This window comes from Pelobates fuscus, chromosome 3, assembly GCF_036172605.1.
Source record: "Pelobates fuscus isolate aPelFus1 chromosome 3, aPelFus1.pri, whole genome shotgun sequence".
NCBI lineage: Eukaryota > Metazoa > Chordata > Amphibia > Anura > Pelobatidae > Pelobates > Pelobates fuscus.
In genome coordinates, this window is record NC_086319.1 from 329,392,528 (window position 1) to 329,412,317 (window position 19,790).

General features: G+C 41.1%; 1 protein-coding gene across 1 annotated transcript in view; it reads left to right on the forward strand.

The window, feature by feature from the left end:
• FAM227B (family with sequence similarity 227 member B) overlaps window positions 1-19,790 on the forward strand; it is a 342,090-nt gene that overhangs the window by 277,224 nt on the left and 45,076 nt on the right. Inside the window, exons 12-14 of the mRNA XM_063446303.1 lie at window positions 6,400-6,478; window positions 6,603-6,677; window positions 10,385-10,445. Coding sequence (XP_063302373.1) covers window positions 6,400-6,478; window positions 6,603-6,677; window positions 10,385-10,445 — 215 coding nt within the window. The remainder of the gene's footprint in view (window positions 1-6,399; window positions 6,479-6,602; window positions 6,678-10,384; window positions 10,446-19,790) is intronic.

Below are 19,790 nucleotides of genomic sequence, written 5' to 3' on the forward strand. Positions count from 1 at the left end.
ACAGTGAGAAGCGCGGAAGTGCCTCTAGTGGCTGTCAATGAGACAGCCACTAGAGGCTGGATTAACCCAAATGTAAACATAGCAGTTTCTCTGAAGCTGCTATGTTTACAGCAGGCAGGGTTAATCCTAGATGGACCTGGCACCCAGACCACTTCATTAAAGGACCACTATAGGCACCCAGACCACTTCAGATTAATGAAGTGGTCTGGGTGCCTGATGCAGCTAGGATTAACCTTTTTTTCTATAAACATAGCAGTTTCAGAGAAACTGCTACGTTTATAATAGGGTTAATCCAGCCTCTAGTGGCTGTCTCATTGACAGCCGCTAGAGGCGCTTCTGCGCTTCTCACTGTGATTTTCACAGTGAATGCTTTCCTATGGACTGGCTGAATGCACGCGCGGCTGCTGCCACGCATGCACATTCAGCCGAGAAGGAGGAGAGGAGGAGGAGAGTCCCCCGCCTGGCGCTGGAGAAAGAGGTAAGTTTAACCCCCTCCACCCCCTAGAGCCCGACTGAGGGGAACCCTGATGGGTACCCTCAGGGTACTATAGTGCCAGGAAAACGAGTATGTTTTCCTGGCACTATAGTGGTCCTTTAAGCTGAAGTGGTCTGGGTGCTAAACTAGTAAAGCTAGTGTTGTCTCATTTAGATTTTTCTAATGACATTTTTCTTAAATTAATCCAAGCAGAAATACGGACTGTTACAAAGCAGAAAACCTTTGATTCAATTTAATTTCAAAGTAAAGTAAAGACTCCAAAACATCTAAATTGGAGCTAACAATAAATAACTAGAAAAATTATGCAACAGCGTCAAAGGAACTGATAACAGTTGTGAGGTCGGTACACAAGCTAAATGAAATCTGTATGTCAACACATTATATCTTTTGCTTGCTAAAAAAAGAGAACAAAAGTAAATTTATCTTGAATACTTTAAAACCACAAAGAAATACTGTTTTTGTTCTAAAGAGTGGATGTTCAGTCATTGATGGCATGTTTTGTGATGTGGTTTACAGGGCATAAAATAAGACGCACCAAATAATAGGATGGGAAGGAAACCCTCGTAGATTAATAAGAAGAGTAAATAGATAACTTCATTCATGTAAAACCCAGATCACTATAAATATACTGAACCTCCTGCTAGATAAATTAAGAAACACAACAGCCACATGTCCTGTATTCTGAAATTATCTGTGCAAAAAAAGTACTCAGATATGCCTTTTTTTTCCACTTAGACATCAGTTCTGACATTATTTTAACACTAGATCAAACTAGTGTTAAAACCCAGGGGTCAAGTCCTGGAGAAAAAAGTGTGGGAACTCACCCATGATTACACTCCTATGCATGTAGTGCAGTGCAGGGTGTGTATAGTGAATGTAGTGTGTTTGTAGTGATTACAGAGTGTGTATAATGAATGTAGTGTGTTTGTAGTGAGTGCAGTCTGTATAATGAATGTAGTGTTTTTGTAGTGAGTGCAGAATGTGTATAATGAATGTAGTGTGTTTGTAGTGAGTGCAGAGTGTGTATAATGAATGTAGTGTGTTTGTAGTGAGTGCAGTCTGTATAATGAATGTAGTGTTTTTGTAGTGAGTGCAGAATGTGTATAATGAATTTAGTGTTTGTAGTGAGTGCAGAGTGTGTATAGTGAATGTAGTGTGTTTGTAGTGAGTGCAGAGTGTGTATAATGAATGCAGTGTGTTTGTAGTGAGTGCAGAGTGTGTATAATGAATGCAGTGTGTTTGTAGTGAGTGCAGAGTGTGTATAATGAATGCAGTGTTTGTAGTGAGTGCAGAGTGTTTGTAGTGAGTGCAGAGTGTGTATAATGAATGTAGTGTGTTTGTAGTGAGTGCAGAGTGTGTATAATGAATGCAATGTGTTTGTAGTGAGTGCAGAGTGTGAATAATGAATGCAGTGTGTTTGTAGTGAGTGCAGAGTGTGTATAATGAATGCAGTGTGTTTGTAGTGAGTGCAGAGTGTGTATAATGAATGCAGTGTGTTTGTAGTGAGTGCAGAGTGTGTATAATGAATGCAGTGTGTTTGTAGTGAGTGCAGAGTGTTTGTAGTGAGTGCATAGTGTGTATAATGAATGTAGTGTGTTTGTAGTAAGTGCAGAGTGTGTATAATGAATGCAATGTGTTTGTAGTGAGTGCAGAGTGTGCATAATGAATGCAGTGTGTTTGTAGTGAGTGCAGAGTGTGTATAATGAATGCAGTGTGTTTGTAGTGAATGCAGAGTGTGTATAATGAATGCAGTGTGTTTGTAGTGAGTGCAGAGTGTGTATAGTGAATGTAATGTGTTTGTAGTGAGTGCAGAGTGTGTATAATGAATGTAGTGTGTTTGTAGTCAGTGCAGAGTGTGTATAATGAATGTAGTTTGTAGTGAGTGCAGAGTGTGTATAATGAATGCCGTGTGTATAATGAATGCAGTGTATGTAGTGTGTAGTGAATGTAGTGTGTATTGTGAATGTAGTGTGTTTGTAGTGAGTGCAGAGTGTGTATAATGAATGCAGTGAATGTAGTGTGTTTGTAGTGAGTGCAGAGTATGTATAATGAATGCAGAGTGTGTATAGTGAATGTAGTGTGTTTGCAATGAGTGCAGAGTGTGTATAATGAATGCAGTGTGTGTGTGCTGGATGAAGTGTGTGTGCTGGATGATGTGTGTGCGTGCGCTGGATGGTGTGTGTTTGTGTGCTGGATGATGTGTGTGTGTGTATGTTGGAATATGTGTGTGTGTGTATGTGTGTGTGTGTGTGTATGTTGGATGGTGTGTGTGTGTGTGTTGGATGGTGTGTGTGTATGTGTGTGCTGGATGGTGTGTGTGTGTGTGTGTTGGATGGTGTGTGTGTGTTGGATGGTGTGTGTGTGTTGGATGGTGTGTGTGTGCTGGATGATGTGTGCGTGCTGGCGTGGATGATGTGTGTGTGTGTGCGTGCTGGGTGATGTGTGTGTGTGCTGGCCTGGATGATGTGTGTGTGTGCTGGCCTGGATGATGTGTGTGTGTTTGCTGGATGATGTGTGTGTGTGCTGGCCTGGATGATGTGTGTGTGTGTGCATGTGTGTGCTGGATCATGTGTGTGGGCTGGCCTGGATGATGTGTGTGTGTGTGTGTGTGTGCTGGATGATGTGTGTGTGCTGGCCTGGATGATGTGTGTGTGTGTGTGTGCTGGATGATGTGTGTGTGTGCTGGCCTGGATGATGTGTGTGTGCTGGATGATGTGTGTGTGTGCTGAATGATATGTGTGTGTGTGTGTGTGTGTGTGTGTGTGTGTGCTGGCTTGGATGATGTGTGTGTGTGTGTGTGTGTGTGTGTGTGTGTGTGTGTGCTGGATGATGTGTGTGTGTGTGTGTGTGCTGGATGATGTGTGTGTGCTGGCCTGGATGATGATGTGTGTGTGTGTGTGTGCTGGATGATGTGTGTGTGTGCTGGATGATGTGTGTGTGCTGGATGATGTGTGTGTTTGTGTGTGTGTGTGCTGGATGATGTGTGTGTGCTGGCCTGGATGATGTGTGTGTGTGTGTGTGCTGGATGATGTGTGTGTGTGTGCTGGAAGATGTGTGTGTGTGCTGGATGATGTGTGTGTGTGCTGGATGATGATGTGTGTGTGTGTGTGTGTGTGTGTGTGTGCTGGCCTGGATGGTGTGTGTGTGTGTGTGTGCTGGATGATGTGTGTGTGCTGGCCTGGATGATGTATGTCTGTGTGTGTGCTGGATGATGTGTGTGTGTGTGTGTGCTGGATGATGTGTGTGTTTGTGTGTGTGTGTGTGTGCTGGATGATGTGTGTGTGCTGGCCTGGATGATGTGTGTGTGTGTGTGTGCTGGATGATGTGTGTGTGTGTGCTGGAAGATGTGTGTGTGTGCTGGATGATGTGTGTGTGTGCTGGATGATGATGTGTGTGTGTGTGTGTGTGTGTGTGTGTGTGTGCTGGCCTGGATGGTGTGTGTGTGTGTGTGCTGGATGATGTGTGTGTGCTGGCCTGGATGATGTATGTCTGTGTGTGTGCTGGATGATGTGTGTGTGTGTGTGTGTGTGTTTTGGATGATGTGTGTGTGCTGGCCTGGATGATGTATGTCTGTGTGTGTGCTGGATGATGTGTGTGTGTGTGTGTGTGTGTGCTGGATGATGTGTGTGAGTTTGTGTGTGTGCTGGATGATGTGTGTGTGTGTGTGTGTGTGTGTGCTGGATGATGTGTGTGTGTGTGTGCTGGCCTGAATGGTGTGTGTGTGTGTGTGTGTGTGTGTGTGTGTGTGTGTGTGTGTGTGTGTGCTGGAGGATAGGGGGGTGATTCATTCAGTAAAAGCGGAGTAGAATATTGGTACAGATTAAGAAAAAATAGTTTGCATTAACCCCATAAGGACCAGTGACTAGTCACATTGACAACACTCATTTAAGGATTAACAATGATATGCTCCAAATATTAACCATACAAGCAGGGAAAAAGTGCAAATTTTCATACACTGGCTTATGTACCTCCCCTTAATGAGCCTGCCCCAGTTGTCCTGTCCCAATATCTTAGAATATTTATTTAAGACAGTTTCATTGGACTTTTTAATGTACTACACATTGGTATGTATTGTTCAATCCATTTTTATCAGGGGATCTAAACAGGATTTGTTTACGAACAAAATGCCTGGTTAGTGGTAATGTTTGAGTGGCACTTTTTGAATATGTAAGCCAAGCAAGAGATTTATATCTAACCATACACCAAGATATTGTTATGAACAGACTGTGGTCAAGTCATAGTTTCGTTTTGTCTTAATTCTTTGTTAGGAATTTTGTTTGCGTAAATTGGACTTTATTCCAAATACCATTGAGAACATAATGTTAGTATTCACGAAACATTTTTGCAGTGTTCCTTTTCGACATCAGATAATTTTTCATGTAAGCCAGCCTCGTATTGTGATTAATTTAGTTTATTTTTTACATTAATGAAAGTTTTTTTGGCATACCTGTACATAGCTGAAGCATTAAAGACAGGGTAATTTTAAGCAGAGAGAAAATATGCACTGAATGGAGCCATGCCTAATTTGAGTGAGTACTGAATAATGTTGGCAATATATGTAGTATATAGTTCAGCAGTAGCCGCAACATTGCTCCACATTAGCACTAAAAACCATTCTCCCTGCATGGTTCACATTTGCATTAATGCCATCTAACATGCCAATTCTTTGGGCTGCACCAGTAACTTGATTTGTGTTACTGACCCGAATCTTTTTACCCTGTCCACTGTTGTACCACTTTGCGCAATGTCAATGTTGGGGCATATTCATTTGTGAAGAAGTTAAGTCTTTTTTAGGCTTTATTTTAGGATCATGTTGGCAAAAAGGGCAGCTAAAACTTGGTTTCTATGACTTAACTGCCACTAACAGCAGTTTGTACGATTATGGTGCCAGATTAAATTTTCTCCGCATTTTGAAATATCAAAATGATTATCACTTTGATAGCATGTGCCTTCTTAATTCCTTAAAAATATCTTGGATCAGAGATTTTAGCTACGTGCCACATATTAGTCAAAAGCATAGGAACACCTTTTCATGTCTGCAACCAATTTAATCATAGAACATAGTGTTTGTAGTTTTTTTTTATTTATGTCATAACATTTTTATTAGAGCAAACACAATCTACTTAGGAAAGAAAAAAAATGGAAAAGTTTAAGAGCCAAAGAAAAAGCACAGTTCAGTTTAGTAGCAAATTTGGCAAAAATACCCTTGGCACTGGCCAAACTCACAACACAACGAGGTACGGTTTTAGTACAATAAACTTAGCACTCTTTGTGAAAAGCAGAATATAATGCCCTTTAGTTTGCAAATATTTATTAAAATCTAGTTGGAACTACCATTGCTTCTAGATTCTATTGTCATCATTCTCACTGTGTATAGTATACCGATTGTTAAGCAGGACACCTTAAATTGGCACAATCATGGAAACATTTCTGTGACTTCACAATTGTATTTTCTCCCCACAACCTTTTGTCTCATAACCAGAAGGGTGCATCCTAGGAGTTATATCGTACCAATTACCCTTAAAATTAGCATATTTATAAAATAAGACAGAGGAGGCACTTTGTTAACTCAAGTTGAGGTGCCTTAGTGGTCAGGAGTGTTCATTTACTAAGTTATGAAGTCTAAGTATGTGATAAGCTTGAATTATGAAATTATTCTATGAGGTAATTACATAGAAAATGGTAAAAGTTCACTTTAGATTAATTATTCCATAAAATTTATCTGCACATTCAAACATAAGTTATCAATAGATCTTAAGTAAATTGATTTGGACAAAAATATATCTTTCAAAATTAAAAATGTCACATAAAATGATGTAGGTCTTCTTAATTTCATAATCAATGTGAATGAAAGCCATGTTTGTTAATAAACGTAGTTTTTTTACTTAACTGTAATCAAATTACGCCAGTTGGCCCAACCTATCAAGAAGTCATTAAGGAAACTCAAAAGCTAAGGAAAACTTTTCGACATGACTATGCAATGTAAGTGCCTTTTAAATACTTTTCAAAATGTAATTTGTGCATTTTTTGTCATCTCCCGAAAATTCAATTTGTAATACAGATATTGGCAAGTATATTTTAATGATACTCTGCCATATATTTACAGATTGGAAGCAAAGACCCAAAAAGAACGTGCTGAAATAGAGCTACAAAAACAGCGTGTCAACTTACATATTGAAAGGTAAGTAATGAATTATTCCAGCCTAATATTATGATCTGGTCCATTACTATATATTTTATGTTACATATTAGTTTATATCTTGAAACTTAAGCTTGTTGGGGACAGCTGCAATATCCCAGCCAGGCTGGCTGGAATATTCCAAAAAGTGACCGAGTGGCAGGCATCAGTAATATCTCCGGGCTATTGGAATGATACGGTGGGTTCCAGCATGTTACATTGATGTGTAATGTGGCCAATGAATAGGTACACTGTCTACGATCCTTCTTCAGTGTTCAACCCCTACAGAGTCTATGTGAAGCAGAGTTATGTTCCAGCCTCTACAACATAATGTTGCTGTTAAAAGGTTGGTCCTGAGGAGGGAGTACAGCGCTGCAGCATATCCTCCTCAGCCACACTACTAGGAGAGTTATTGGGGTGGGACCAGAGCCCAGGGCACCTTCCTTGGGCTCTGGACAATTTTAATCTGTTCCTGCTCACAGTCTTATCCTCAGCACATAATATTTTATGTATGTATTTTATGTATTATTTATAATAAATATTGAAGGAAGTGTTTTTTATTGGGGGGAAAAAACAAACACATGGGAGGTAGGTTAATTATGAGACATTATCAATTTTAAAATAATTAGGTGAAATCTAGAAGGGAAAATATGATCTAAAATGCCAGAACACAATACATATACTCAAAAACAGAGAATGAGCAAACATAAAAAACAAAAATAAGGGCAGCTTGTCTGAGTAAATGGGGTTCCCTCAAAACACCCAAAGAAAGTGTTTGCAGGATAAAACGGAGAGCAAAAAACAATGTGCAAGAGACTACTGAGAATGGACAATAGCTCAAATAGCTTCCCCTTCGTTGGGTCCCTGCTCAGATCTCAAGCTGATATTAGCTTATCTTAAGCCATTGCATGATAGATACAGCAACCCTATATGATCATTTCAACCTTTTTAGGCATCGTCAGTAAGGCATAGCCGATATTTCTAAATGCACCGTGAGCAAGGGGTCCATGTCTGGATTACCCTTTAAACTTTGGGAGAACAAAAAACAACACCGGTGACACAGGTGATCAGGTAAACCACATCTATAGAGCTGCAATTTACAAAAGGAATTTATGGCAACTTCCACTGAGGTTTGCTTACTAACAACCGATTTTGTAGGGAGTATAAAGTCACATGCTTTACTTGACTTAAACTTGGGGAGAACAAAAAACAACACCGGTGACACAGGTGATTAGGTAAACCACATCTATAGAGCTGCAATTTACAAAGGAATTTATGGCAACTTCCACTGAGGTTTGCTTACTAACAACCGATTTTGTAGGGAGTATAAAGTCACATGCTTTACTTGACTTAAACTTGGGGAGAACAAAAAACAACACCGGTGACACAGGTGATTAGGTAAACCACATCTATAGAGCTGCAATTTACAAAGGAATTTATGGCAACTTCCACTGAGGTTTGCTTACTAACAACCGATTTTGTAGGGAGTATAAAGTCACATGCTTTACTTGGCTTCCCCCCTGTTCAAGGATGTTCATTTTTAAGTCCAAAAATACTAGTTCTTTCTCGTGTATGACATGGGTGAGTTTTAAGTCTATGTCATTATTATTGATTGTTTCTTCAAAGAAAGCTATGGGGCCAGTCCAGAACACCAGGACATCATCTATATAGCGATCCCATTTGAGTATGCAGTCGGTAAACCTGGTGTACATACGTATGTGCACCCTAGTTTCTTTCCACCACACTAGGAATAGATTTGCATAACTAGGTGCACAGGCCAATCCCATGGCCGCACTACAAGGGATCCCCTCAAGTCCTATATCCCCGGATAGCCTGGATCTGAGCGCCCAACATATCAAAAAAGTGCTTAAATCCCGCAAACACAGCCGAATCGCCACCGGGGTAAATTTTTGATTGACCACACACGTGGCTACTGCCCAAAATAGTTCCATAAGAAAAGTGGTAGCAGTCGGTCATTTTCGGGAGTCCAAAACTGAATGAAACACCGAACTGATCCTCTGGCTCCTAGGTAGCGATTGTTTGCATAGTTTGTGTGAACAATCCTACTGAACGGTGCTCTCCTGAGATTCTTGGAAAAGAATCAGCTGTGTTCGCGAGTTTGTCTGTTCGATTTCAGTTTCATGCTCTCTACGACCAAACACAGCTGCCTGCGTTTGTGCGACAAAATGGCCGCTAACTCAGTTCCCATGCGTTCGTGCATACAAATGGTGCATACAAACGGTGTCAGCAGAGGTTAATAGGAGTTAACAAGCCCAGAGGTGGTCCGCAATTTGTGAGTTTATTTGGTTCCCGAACTAAAAGGGAAAACACACAAAACAAGTATTTTAAGGGTCGGTTACATGGCCCATTTTCCTTGGGCAGGAGGCTATGCAGCAGGCTCCTCCTTTGGCTTGTGGCATAGGCACATTTGCCACAGTTATGTGTTAGCACAAATTTCAGTAGGGATAAAATAAGATTGTTCCAAGGGGCTAAGCCGATCAGTTTTGACCAGAAAGAAAGCACAGCCTTAAAGGTCCTTTTCGTGTCAGATGTTGTTGTATAATGCAAAAACATCCAAACTGGTGAGTAATGTATATGAGGGGACAGTTAGGTCTTCCAATACCAGAAGTGTTTGTTTGGTGTCTCGAATGAAGGAGTCCATTTCTGTTACCAAAGGTTGTACAAGTTAATCCAGGAATTTACTAGTTCTCTCTGTCAGACTGTAATTACCCGAGATTATGGGTCTCCTTTGTAGGTCATTATGCACCTTTGGGAGACAGTAGAATGTTGCTACTGCTATGCTATTTTGAGACACTACCTACCCATACTCATTGTTGGTAATGATATTGTCGGTCAGCGGCGTTTGTGCAATAGATATTATTTTTCTTCCTTATCCTTATAGTTTCTAGAGTGTGATACTTTGTCACTACACACTCATGGAGGTATTTGTTTTTGATCTAGTTACATGTTGTTTTGTTTTCTTTTAGACACATTATAACTAGATTAAGTAGCCCTACTAGATAGATTTGTATCCATAAATAATTATTTCTCTTCAAAGTCTAACAGCTATTCTCTACTAAGATAAAGACATAACTTCTAAACAATGATTCTCTTTTACTATGTCTCTTATACATAGAGACATTTTTATATATAATTATTAGATTTATGATTTTACAAGGACTTCAATAAAAATTAAGTTTTATACATGGGTTACTCCTTTTCATATAGGTTTTTTGTATTTCTTCCCCCCCCCCCCCCTTTACTTTTGTTTATGTACAAGTTATCAGCTTTAGGGGTTACCCCCCCAACCCTATAAAGAGTAACCTGACGCTCTCTCCCTTAAATATCTTTGTTTAAGTCTGTTTTAGCAATATCTCAGAAGACTGGAACAACCATGGGCGCACAAGGGTCCAAGCCGTGAAATCCTTTTGCAATTAAAGTGTAAATAATGTATATGTACTAATACTTACCTGTGGCTTAACAGTTGTATAAATACATGTTATTACTCAGTTCTCTGTTGTTTAATTTACTTTGCTTCTACCGTATAGTTCCCTAAAAAGGAAATAATGTGTACATGAGTACCATTAAATTGGGTAATAGTAACAACCCCTGGATGTTGGGCTAAGGTAACATCCCCAGGACATACTTGAAAACCAGAGCAATCTGAATGTACCTTTCCTGGTTAAATACTTTGTTATTATTATTTCTAGGATGAAGGAAGAGATTTCAAATGGAGTAAAACCTAAAACAACACGTTTATTGGAAAAACTGGTAAGAATAAAACTTTTAATAAGTAATATTATTATATTCAACTCCATGTACAGAGTGTATGTTATTTGAAACCACCAACTGGGTGACATTGTATTTTTTTCCTGAGTGCAGGTCCCACGTAAGTATAATAAAACTGGCATGTGCTAATGAGTTTTTTCTCCATAGGTATTATGTTGTGTGCAAACTAGCAATCTGCAGACCAACATCAGATGAAAAGAACCAGATGTCACCAATAGACTGAGCTTCCAGCAGCCCTAAAAAAAAATCACGAAAGTGAAAAGTGATATCAAAAAAGGGCCTGCAGTCTCCTCTGTGAGAAATATTAAATTGTAATATATATTATAGGCTAGTGTTAGTGTAAATGTTCAGGTACTAAGTAGTAAGGACAGTAATGGTACACACACATCCCAGTAGTGTTTTAGATTAATGGGAGTTACAATCCCCCATATATAAATATAGTTATAACGTTTTGTAAACAGAATAATGTGTCACACAGAACAGGAAAAGGATTAACATTTCCATAAACAAAATAATAATAATCAAAGAAGGTAAGAAAATATTATGCCCCGCACGTTCTAACCTTTTATCAATTATTATTAGTGGTGGACATTTTTTTTACTTAAATAAGTTCACATTGTTGTGTGAATCCAATTAGTGTGTCTAAATTAAACAGAATAAATAATTCACTAATAAATCAATATTGTTTATTTGACCAATAATATGACACAAGGCCTAATTTTCACTCTTGTCATTCATAGACAGGCTTAATTCTTCAGTTACAGTGCACAACAGCTTGAATCAAGCACATAGAAATCATAGAAATATGATTCTGATCATTTAAAATCGTCCTTTTTTTCTTGTCTTCTTAACAGTAGTGTATGCATTATATTTATGCTGAAAATCGTTTTGATATTTGTTCTGCCATGGTCTATCTGCTGCTGGATCACTGCTCACACAGAAGCTAGAATACCAGCCTGCTGGAGATACGATTCCCTTCTAAGACCTAATTAGGTTAATTTGTTGTTGTTACATGGAACACACTGACAAATTAAACACCCCCCATAAACGTATGTGACTCCCCATCAATTTTAAGCAGTCATGGAAAACAGGGATAACTAAAGTAGACTACGGCAGCTGCTTTTCATTTTCAGTTGTGAGTTCATTTTATAATGAAGCTTCTTAAATTGGGTTTCAATGGGACCTTGCTACTGCCGCGTGGCAGGTCTGCTGAGGTTTCCAGCACATTAAGCAGCATAGGTCATGTGTACACAGGACATCTCTGGTCGAAGACAAGCAGAAACAGCTGTGACATTACAAGTTAATTCAAGGGTTGTACTTCTAGAGTGAGTTTTAACTCATAAACAAAGCTTTTAACAATGGTCACAGTAACACCAGTCTTGGACACATTACTAGTTATGCCATAAAATAAATAGAACAGAGAATCTGACTAAGACAATGGGATTTACTAAAAGGTTTACAGATGTTCTGAACATTTTGGCTTTGCTACTGCCCAGGAACTTAATACATTGCAAAGAAGGCCTGGGAAATGTCTATATAAATTTTTAAGCAGTGCTATATAATATTCAGAGTTTGATGACTTATATCACAGTTTTTAGGGCTGTGTTGTCATGGATGGAGTAATGAAATTATTAAGCATTTGAGTGTGGCATATATAATTTTATGGCAAATCATTTCATAATATTTGCTTATATAAGCGGTAACAAATGTATGTCCTATTTTTACAACGTTATGAGAGCAGCATTTTGCCTGGTCTTCTAATAGACTTTACATCACACCAGAGCTGGTCTGCCAGAGATAGTATTGCAGCCACTGCCAATCACATTCCTTCTCACACTACCATAAACAGGAAAACATAAAGCAGACACTGTCAAAAATACTCATTGCCACAGTCATAACTACTGCTGCAACCAATTCTGCACATGTTAATTAATGCACACAGACTGTTGGAGTAATTTCATGTAAGCACTAATCCCAGTTTAACATTTCTTCTTGTGGAATTAAAAATACAAAAAACAAGTAGGCGTGGTTTGGACACTGACGGTAATGGCTGCTTGATCTTACTGCTCTCTCTAACGAAGCTCCTAAAAGCGCACTCCACCATACACAACAGTGACAGATGGGCAGTCCTAAGCACCTAGACATCGAGGAACTACCAGGGACGTTTCACCCTGGCCCTATGGACAGTTTCCTGCAAACACCACAGAGCCCTACCCACGAGATGCTAGACCCCAATATGAGCGACTCACCGGCGCCCCCGCCTGCACCTGCACGTATAGAATTTGATAGAGCACACAGAGCGACACGACCCAGACTGGATGACGGAACCTCGCAAGACATAAGTTGCTGCTCCCACTCATTCTCCACAAAGGAGAAGATTATGCACAAAACTAGAGCCAGACCCTCATGGCAATATCAAGGGGCAGCGGTTACCCTGTTCCAGGATCTGTCACCTCTAACACTGGAGGCTCACAGAGCACTAAGGCCCGTGACGCTCCAACTACGTGAATGGAACATCCCATACAAATGGGGATTCCCTTTTAGCCTCACGGAGGTCAGCGGCTGGATCCTGGGACCGGTCACAAGGAAACCTGGACCGCCACCACAGCGACTCCAGCAACACAGACTAGGGGGCTCCCCGGGAGACCCCGAACCCCGGAGGCACCATGACCTGAACCTACCAGAGGAATAAATTAGGCTAGCAGGAGGAGCAGGACCAGTTGCCTTGGATTACACAGACAGATTTCTACACATCTACGCCTTGAGGGCTGCTCTATGCCTCACATCACTGACGGACACTCCTCAAGCGAAGGTACAAAATTGTCACTTTCCCCCACTAGTTAAATTCTCCCTTACCTGCACTCTGGCACGCCCACATTCCAACTGGTCACTTGTGTCCCAACAATAGCTCTGCTCGGAGCCGGGATTAGGGGCCTAGGGTCGAGACTGCCTGATAACCCCAATTTGGGCTGGACGATCGTCACACTGCCCCCTGGGACTTTTTGGGAGGGAGGTGTTACGGGAGATGGGGTTTCACGATAGCCTACTCTTTCCCCCACTTGTTAACCTCTCCCCAACCTGCACCCCGGCACCCCCACATTCCAACTGGGCACTTGGCTTCCATCAATAGCTGGGCCCGGAGTCGCCTGAGACTCCAATTTGTGCCTGAAGAGCTTCACATTGCCCCCTGGGTACCTGAGACTTGGTTTTGGAAGGGGGGGGGGGTGTTAAGGGATATGAGGTTTCACGTATTGCCGCTTATACCTGTGACTCAAGCCTGAGGGGACACCTTGATCGGAGGGACTACCTGTTGCTGGTGGACCCTGGATGGAAGGGAACACAGCACATGTTTAATCTAGACTTGAGAGGAGTCAGATGGGACTTCACTGGAAGACTCAATGCCACAGAACACAATAAGAGTAAGGATACTGGTATAGTTACTACTTGCAAGCCCTCATATCACCACAAGATCTAGTGGGGGGCTAACTGGGGTCTGTAAAGATACAATGTGGGGGAGGAGGGAGGGATGGGGGGAATCATCCATAACCACACAATTAAAAAAAAAAAGAAAAAAGGGGAGGGAGAAGGGAAAAATAGAAATAAATTAATAAACTGGGATTGGGATGAGGAGACAAGGGCAAGACCATAGAACCTAGCAGTCACAATGTAGAGGAGTAAGAACAGATAAATGAAGCAAGGAATGGGGAAGGAGGCAAGGGACAGCCTAAGTATGTTATCCGGAAGCTTAGGAGACAAACTAAAATATAGATTAAGACTTGAAATTATTCTCCATGCATCCGTATACCTATTACTGTCATGTAACGTTTTATGATGTATTTAACCACTCCTTTTCAGTGCCAACCACAGCTACTGAACCCAGACCCTGAGGTCACCACTTCCATTGCTATAAAGGGCCAAGTATTGTTGATTGCGACACGCCCCAGTTTAACAATGGACACCAGGGCCTGACTGGAAAAAAAAATTCGGCCCAGGCATTTTTTTATCACAGCGGCCCACTAAGAAGGGGGCGGGGCAGAGAGGGTGTGTTTTGTCATCGCTAATGACAAACACGCCCCCTCTCAAAATAAGCATGTTAGTTCAATGCTCTTCCAGGGCAGACCATGCGCAGAGCTCTGCTGAAGAGCTCTAGCATGAGAAAAAAGCCCTGTATTTGTTCAGCACAGCGCAAGCAAATTTAATAACATGCTTGCACTGTGTTTCCTTGCAACTTGTCTCTGGTGTCTCTATAAATGGATACCAGGAGACAAAAAGGAAAGAGTATTGTTCATGTGTTTGGAGCCTGCTTGTGGTATTGCGTGTGTGTAGAGTGAGCTGATTGTGGTGTGGTATTGTGTAATAAGGTCGGTTTTAGTTGTGTTGTGTTTGTGGTGTAATGTAATGCATATGTGGCTAGGGGCTAGGGGCTGTAGAGAATGTGTGTATAGAGGATGTAGCAAGTGTGTGCATACATATTATAGTGTGTTTGTGTGTGTGTGTTTGTGTGTATAGGTGATGTAGTGTTTGTAGAGAGTGTGTGTTTAGGGGTGTGGTATGTGTGTATAGGGGATCCAGAGTGTGTATGTTAGGAGTGTAGTGTGTTTGTGTGTGTGTGTGTCTGTGTGTCTGTGTGTGTATATATATATATATTTTGTATGCTGAGTTGATCCTGATGAAAGCCACTGATGTGGCTGAAACGTTGATGAGATGACAGCAACCATATTTGAATAAAGAAGAATTGTTTTAATTCAAACAACAGACCGTGAGTGCAAGCCTTCATTTTTTGTATTTATATATATATATATAAATTTGGTCGGTCGTTAAGATTGAAAGATTTTTTTAAGACCAAAACTATGGATACAACGAACCCTATTAACAAATTTAGAATGAAGAGCACATTCGACCCTATGCCCAACCAAATATCTATTAAGTCCTTCTTACGCTCAGTACAGAAGGAGTCGTCTGACCATTTGAAACACAAGCTTCCTCATCATTCTAACTGCACTAAGAATGAACGAGCCATTATCAAATCCTTGTGTGCTGATAAGGAGATTATCATCCGTCAGGCCGACAAAGGGGGAGGCATTGTCATCCAGAATTATTCCGATTACCGCTCTGAAATTCTATCACAATTGTCGGACCACACCACATATGCCAAATTATCAAAGGACCCTACAGATCTAGTCATCAACCAGATTGAAGAATGTATATCAAGAGGGCTTCGCTCCAACTATATCTCTATGGAACTTTACCAATATCTCCAAGCAACTTCACCAAGGACTCCTGTGATTTATTCATTGCCCAAAGTCCATAAAAACTTGGACAAACCTCCAGGCCGCCCCATAGTTTCGGCGATTGGGGGAGTTCTGGAACCTCTGGCAAAATGGCTGGATTTCTTGTTTAAAGAACCCATTGAACATCTCCCAACCTGTATAAAGGACACCCCGAGTTTCGTAAGATTATTATCCGAGACAATATTACCTTCTGAACCGGTTGTTCTATTGACGTGTGACGTGTCAAGTCTATACACCGTGATACCCCACCAAGAGGGAATAGATGCTATGAGATCGATATTATCGCAATCCACGCACTATACAGGACCTCCTATAGAGTATACGTTGGAGCTCTTAGAAATAGTCCTGTCCCAGAATTACTTCAGGTTCGAGACGGAGTGGTACAGACAAATTGCTGGTACATCCATGGGTGCAGCCATGGCACCCATGTATGCCAACGGGTACATGTTTGAATTTGAAACCAGACACATTCTGGAACCTTATCATGACCGTATCCTGAAGTATGCAAGATATATCGACGATATTTTTATGTTGGTTACTGGTTCTATAGCCGAGGCCAAAGAGATGGTTCAATCCATCAATATAAGCACCAGCAACATTAAACTAACAGCGGTGATGGATGAGGCATCCGTTGATTTCCTGGACATCACAGTACTACGTGAGGGGATGAGGCTGGCTTATACTTTATACTCTAAGCCGACGGACCGAAATACTATACTTCAGGCCAATAGCTTTCACCCTGGTTCATTAAAAAACTCTCTACCCTACTCGCAATTCTTGCGTGTCCTGAGGAACAACTCAGATCCAATAAGAGCCCAAGAACAGTTAGGGTTAATGTGGGAGAAGTTTCGACAACGTGGATATACATGCCAGATTTTACAGAAGGCACTTGACCGAGGTTTGGCTACAATTGACACTCCTGCTCCAAAGGCAAAGACCGACAGATTGGTCTTCCCCACCACGTTTACAACATCATCACTCAAATTTAAACAAATCATTGAGGCAAATTGGAGAACACTCAGCAATGATGTGACATTACCTCCAATATTCCAGAATCCTCCTATGTTTTGCTACAAGAGGAACAAAAATCTGAGGGATCTGCTAGTGAACACCGATCCAGTTCACTGCTATACGAAGGGTAGTACTCCACAGAATCTGGGATGCTATCGCTGTCTAGGATGTGTGACTTGTGGACACATGATTCCCGGAAAGACGTTCACACATCCACATACGGGAACCAGCTTTCGCATCCAACATCGACTAACATGCACCAGCGATTTCGTGATATATAAACTCATGTGTCCTTGTGGTCTAACGTACATTGGGAAAAAGGACTTGCCCCTGAGGGAACGCATCCGAAACCATAGGTCCAGCATCAGAACAGCATATAGGGACCAGAAGTCGGAGTTACCGGTAGCGAAGCACTTTCTTGAACTTGGCCACAATTTGCCATCTATGAAGCTCATGGCTATTGATCATGTCCCTGCACCTAGGAGGGGGGGTGATCGCAAAAGGATGCTCCTACAAAGAGAATTGTTCTGGATAAGGACACTACAAACAGTCCACCCTCTTGGACTGAATGAAAAATATTCGTTGTCTGTGTTCTTATAATCCAATACTTTGGATGACCTGATGTATACTGGCATAGGTGTTGGGGGCCCGCCCTTGGGGTTAAGCTACCTCCCTGGCTGTCCAGTTTCGAGGATGGTCATTCGCTTCATATTTCTATATTTTTCATACTTTTTCATATTTCTATGTGTCTGTATGCAACATTGACCAGTATAGTTAGTACATTGGCACGGGGACCCATCCACATAGTGGGTTCTCCACATGTGTTCTTTACTGATACTATTCATCTATTTTTTTTTCCCCAATATGTTGTTCCTTATCTGGTTATTTAACCCCTTAAGGACACATGACGTGTGTGACACGTCATGATTCCATTTTATTCCAGAAGTTTGGTCCTTAAGGGGTTAAGAATCATTCCTGCAAGCCACCTAGTGGTTAATATACAGTTGGGCCCACTACCCAGTCTCCTTATAGATTTTCATACCTTAGTCCAATTACTTTGGACATTGTTTGGTTCAATTGTTTTCTTAGTCGCTAAATTTGCTGGGTCACCATGACAGGCTATTTGACTAGCAGGCCCTGATGGCTCTGTGATTGTATATTTTGTATACACTTTACTGGAAGTAAAGGTTTTTTCTATATACCAGTACTATGGGCCCGTTCATTTAATATTGTAATTCTCTTTGGGCTTCCTATTAAGTTCGTCCCTTCAGTGTTCTGCCCCTTTAGAGGTTTATCTATGATATTGTTCTGCCTAGAACTATAATTGTTAAAAGCCTTGAATCCCCCTGCTATATGGGGATAGTAGTTACACTTATGTATCTAGATTAAGTAATGTTATTTAAGTGTTCTTCTAAATGCCGTTTCAGCCGTTCACCATTGTTTTTATTTGGTTGCCATGGAGTCTATTTCCATGACAACACTCCCCATGATGCCGACGTGCGTGTGGTCACGTGGTGTGATGACGCCGGCGCCGTGTAATGACGTCATCGCGACGCACGCACTGACGTCGGCGGAACCCGCGGCAAACCCAGCCGGAGCTGACAGGGAGACGTAATTGGTTTGGTGGTGGGTAAGTTGATTACCAATATGTATTTATTGTATATATATGTCATTTTATGGTGTTTTGCATTAGTCCTGATGAAAGTCTGTGGTTAACAGACTGAAACGTCGACCTCTTGCTGATTGATTAAAAGTTAAGTTTTATTTTTATTTACAAGTCCTGGGAGTGCTATCTTTTTTTCACTTTTTATATATATATATATATATATATATATATATATATATATATACACATATGTTTGGAAGTATTGTGTATGTGTGTGGTGCAGTGTGTTAGGGAGGTTTCTTTGTGTATGTGAGGTGTGTAGTGTGTATGTGAGGGGTACAGTATGTGTGTGTGTGATGGAGGCTGTGTGTGATGTGTGTGAGGGTGCTAGGGTGCTGTGGGTGATTTGTGTGAGGGCGATCTCCCCCCTCCCTGACAAGGTAAGAAGCAGGGAGGGGGGAATAAAATAAATAAAATAAAAACACATAAAGTTTAAAAAAAAATGCTTCTCCCACCCATCATCCAGCACACACACACACACACACACACATCATCCAGCGCACGCACACACACACACACACACACACACATCATCCAGCACACACACACACACACACACATCATCCAGCACACACACACACACACTTCATCCAGCACACACACTGCATTCATTATACACACCAGCACACGCACACACATCATCCAGCACACACACACACACACATCATCCAGCACACACACACACACACATCATCCAGCACACACACACACACACACTTCATCCAGCACACACACACTGCATTCATTATACACACTCTGCACTCATTACAAACACACTACATTCACTATACACACTCTGCATTCATTATACATACTCTGCACTCACCACAAACACATTACATTCACTACACACACTACATATATTATACACACTGCACTCACTACAAACACACTGCATTCATTATACACACTCTGCACTCACTACAAACTACATCCGTTATACACACTCTGCACTGACTACAAACACACTACATTCATTATACACACTCTGCACTCACTAAAAATACACTACATTAATTATACACACTGCACTCACTACACACACTACATTCATTATACACACTCTGCACTCACTACAAACACTACATTTATTATACACACTGCACTCACTACAAACACACTACATTCATTATACACACTCTGCACTCACTACAAACACACTGCATTCATTATACACACTCTGCACTCACTACAAACACACTACATTCATTATACACACCATGCACTGCACTATATGCATAGGAGTGTAATTTTTTTTATTTTTTTTTAAGGGTGGGAATCATGGGTGAGTTCTCACACTTTTTTCTCCAGGACTTGACCCCTTGCTGTATGTGATTGATTTGTGTGAGGATGCTGTGT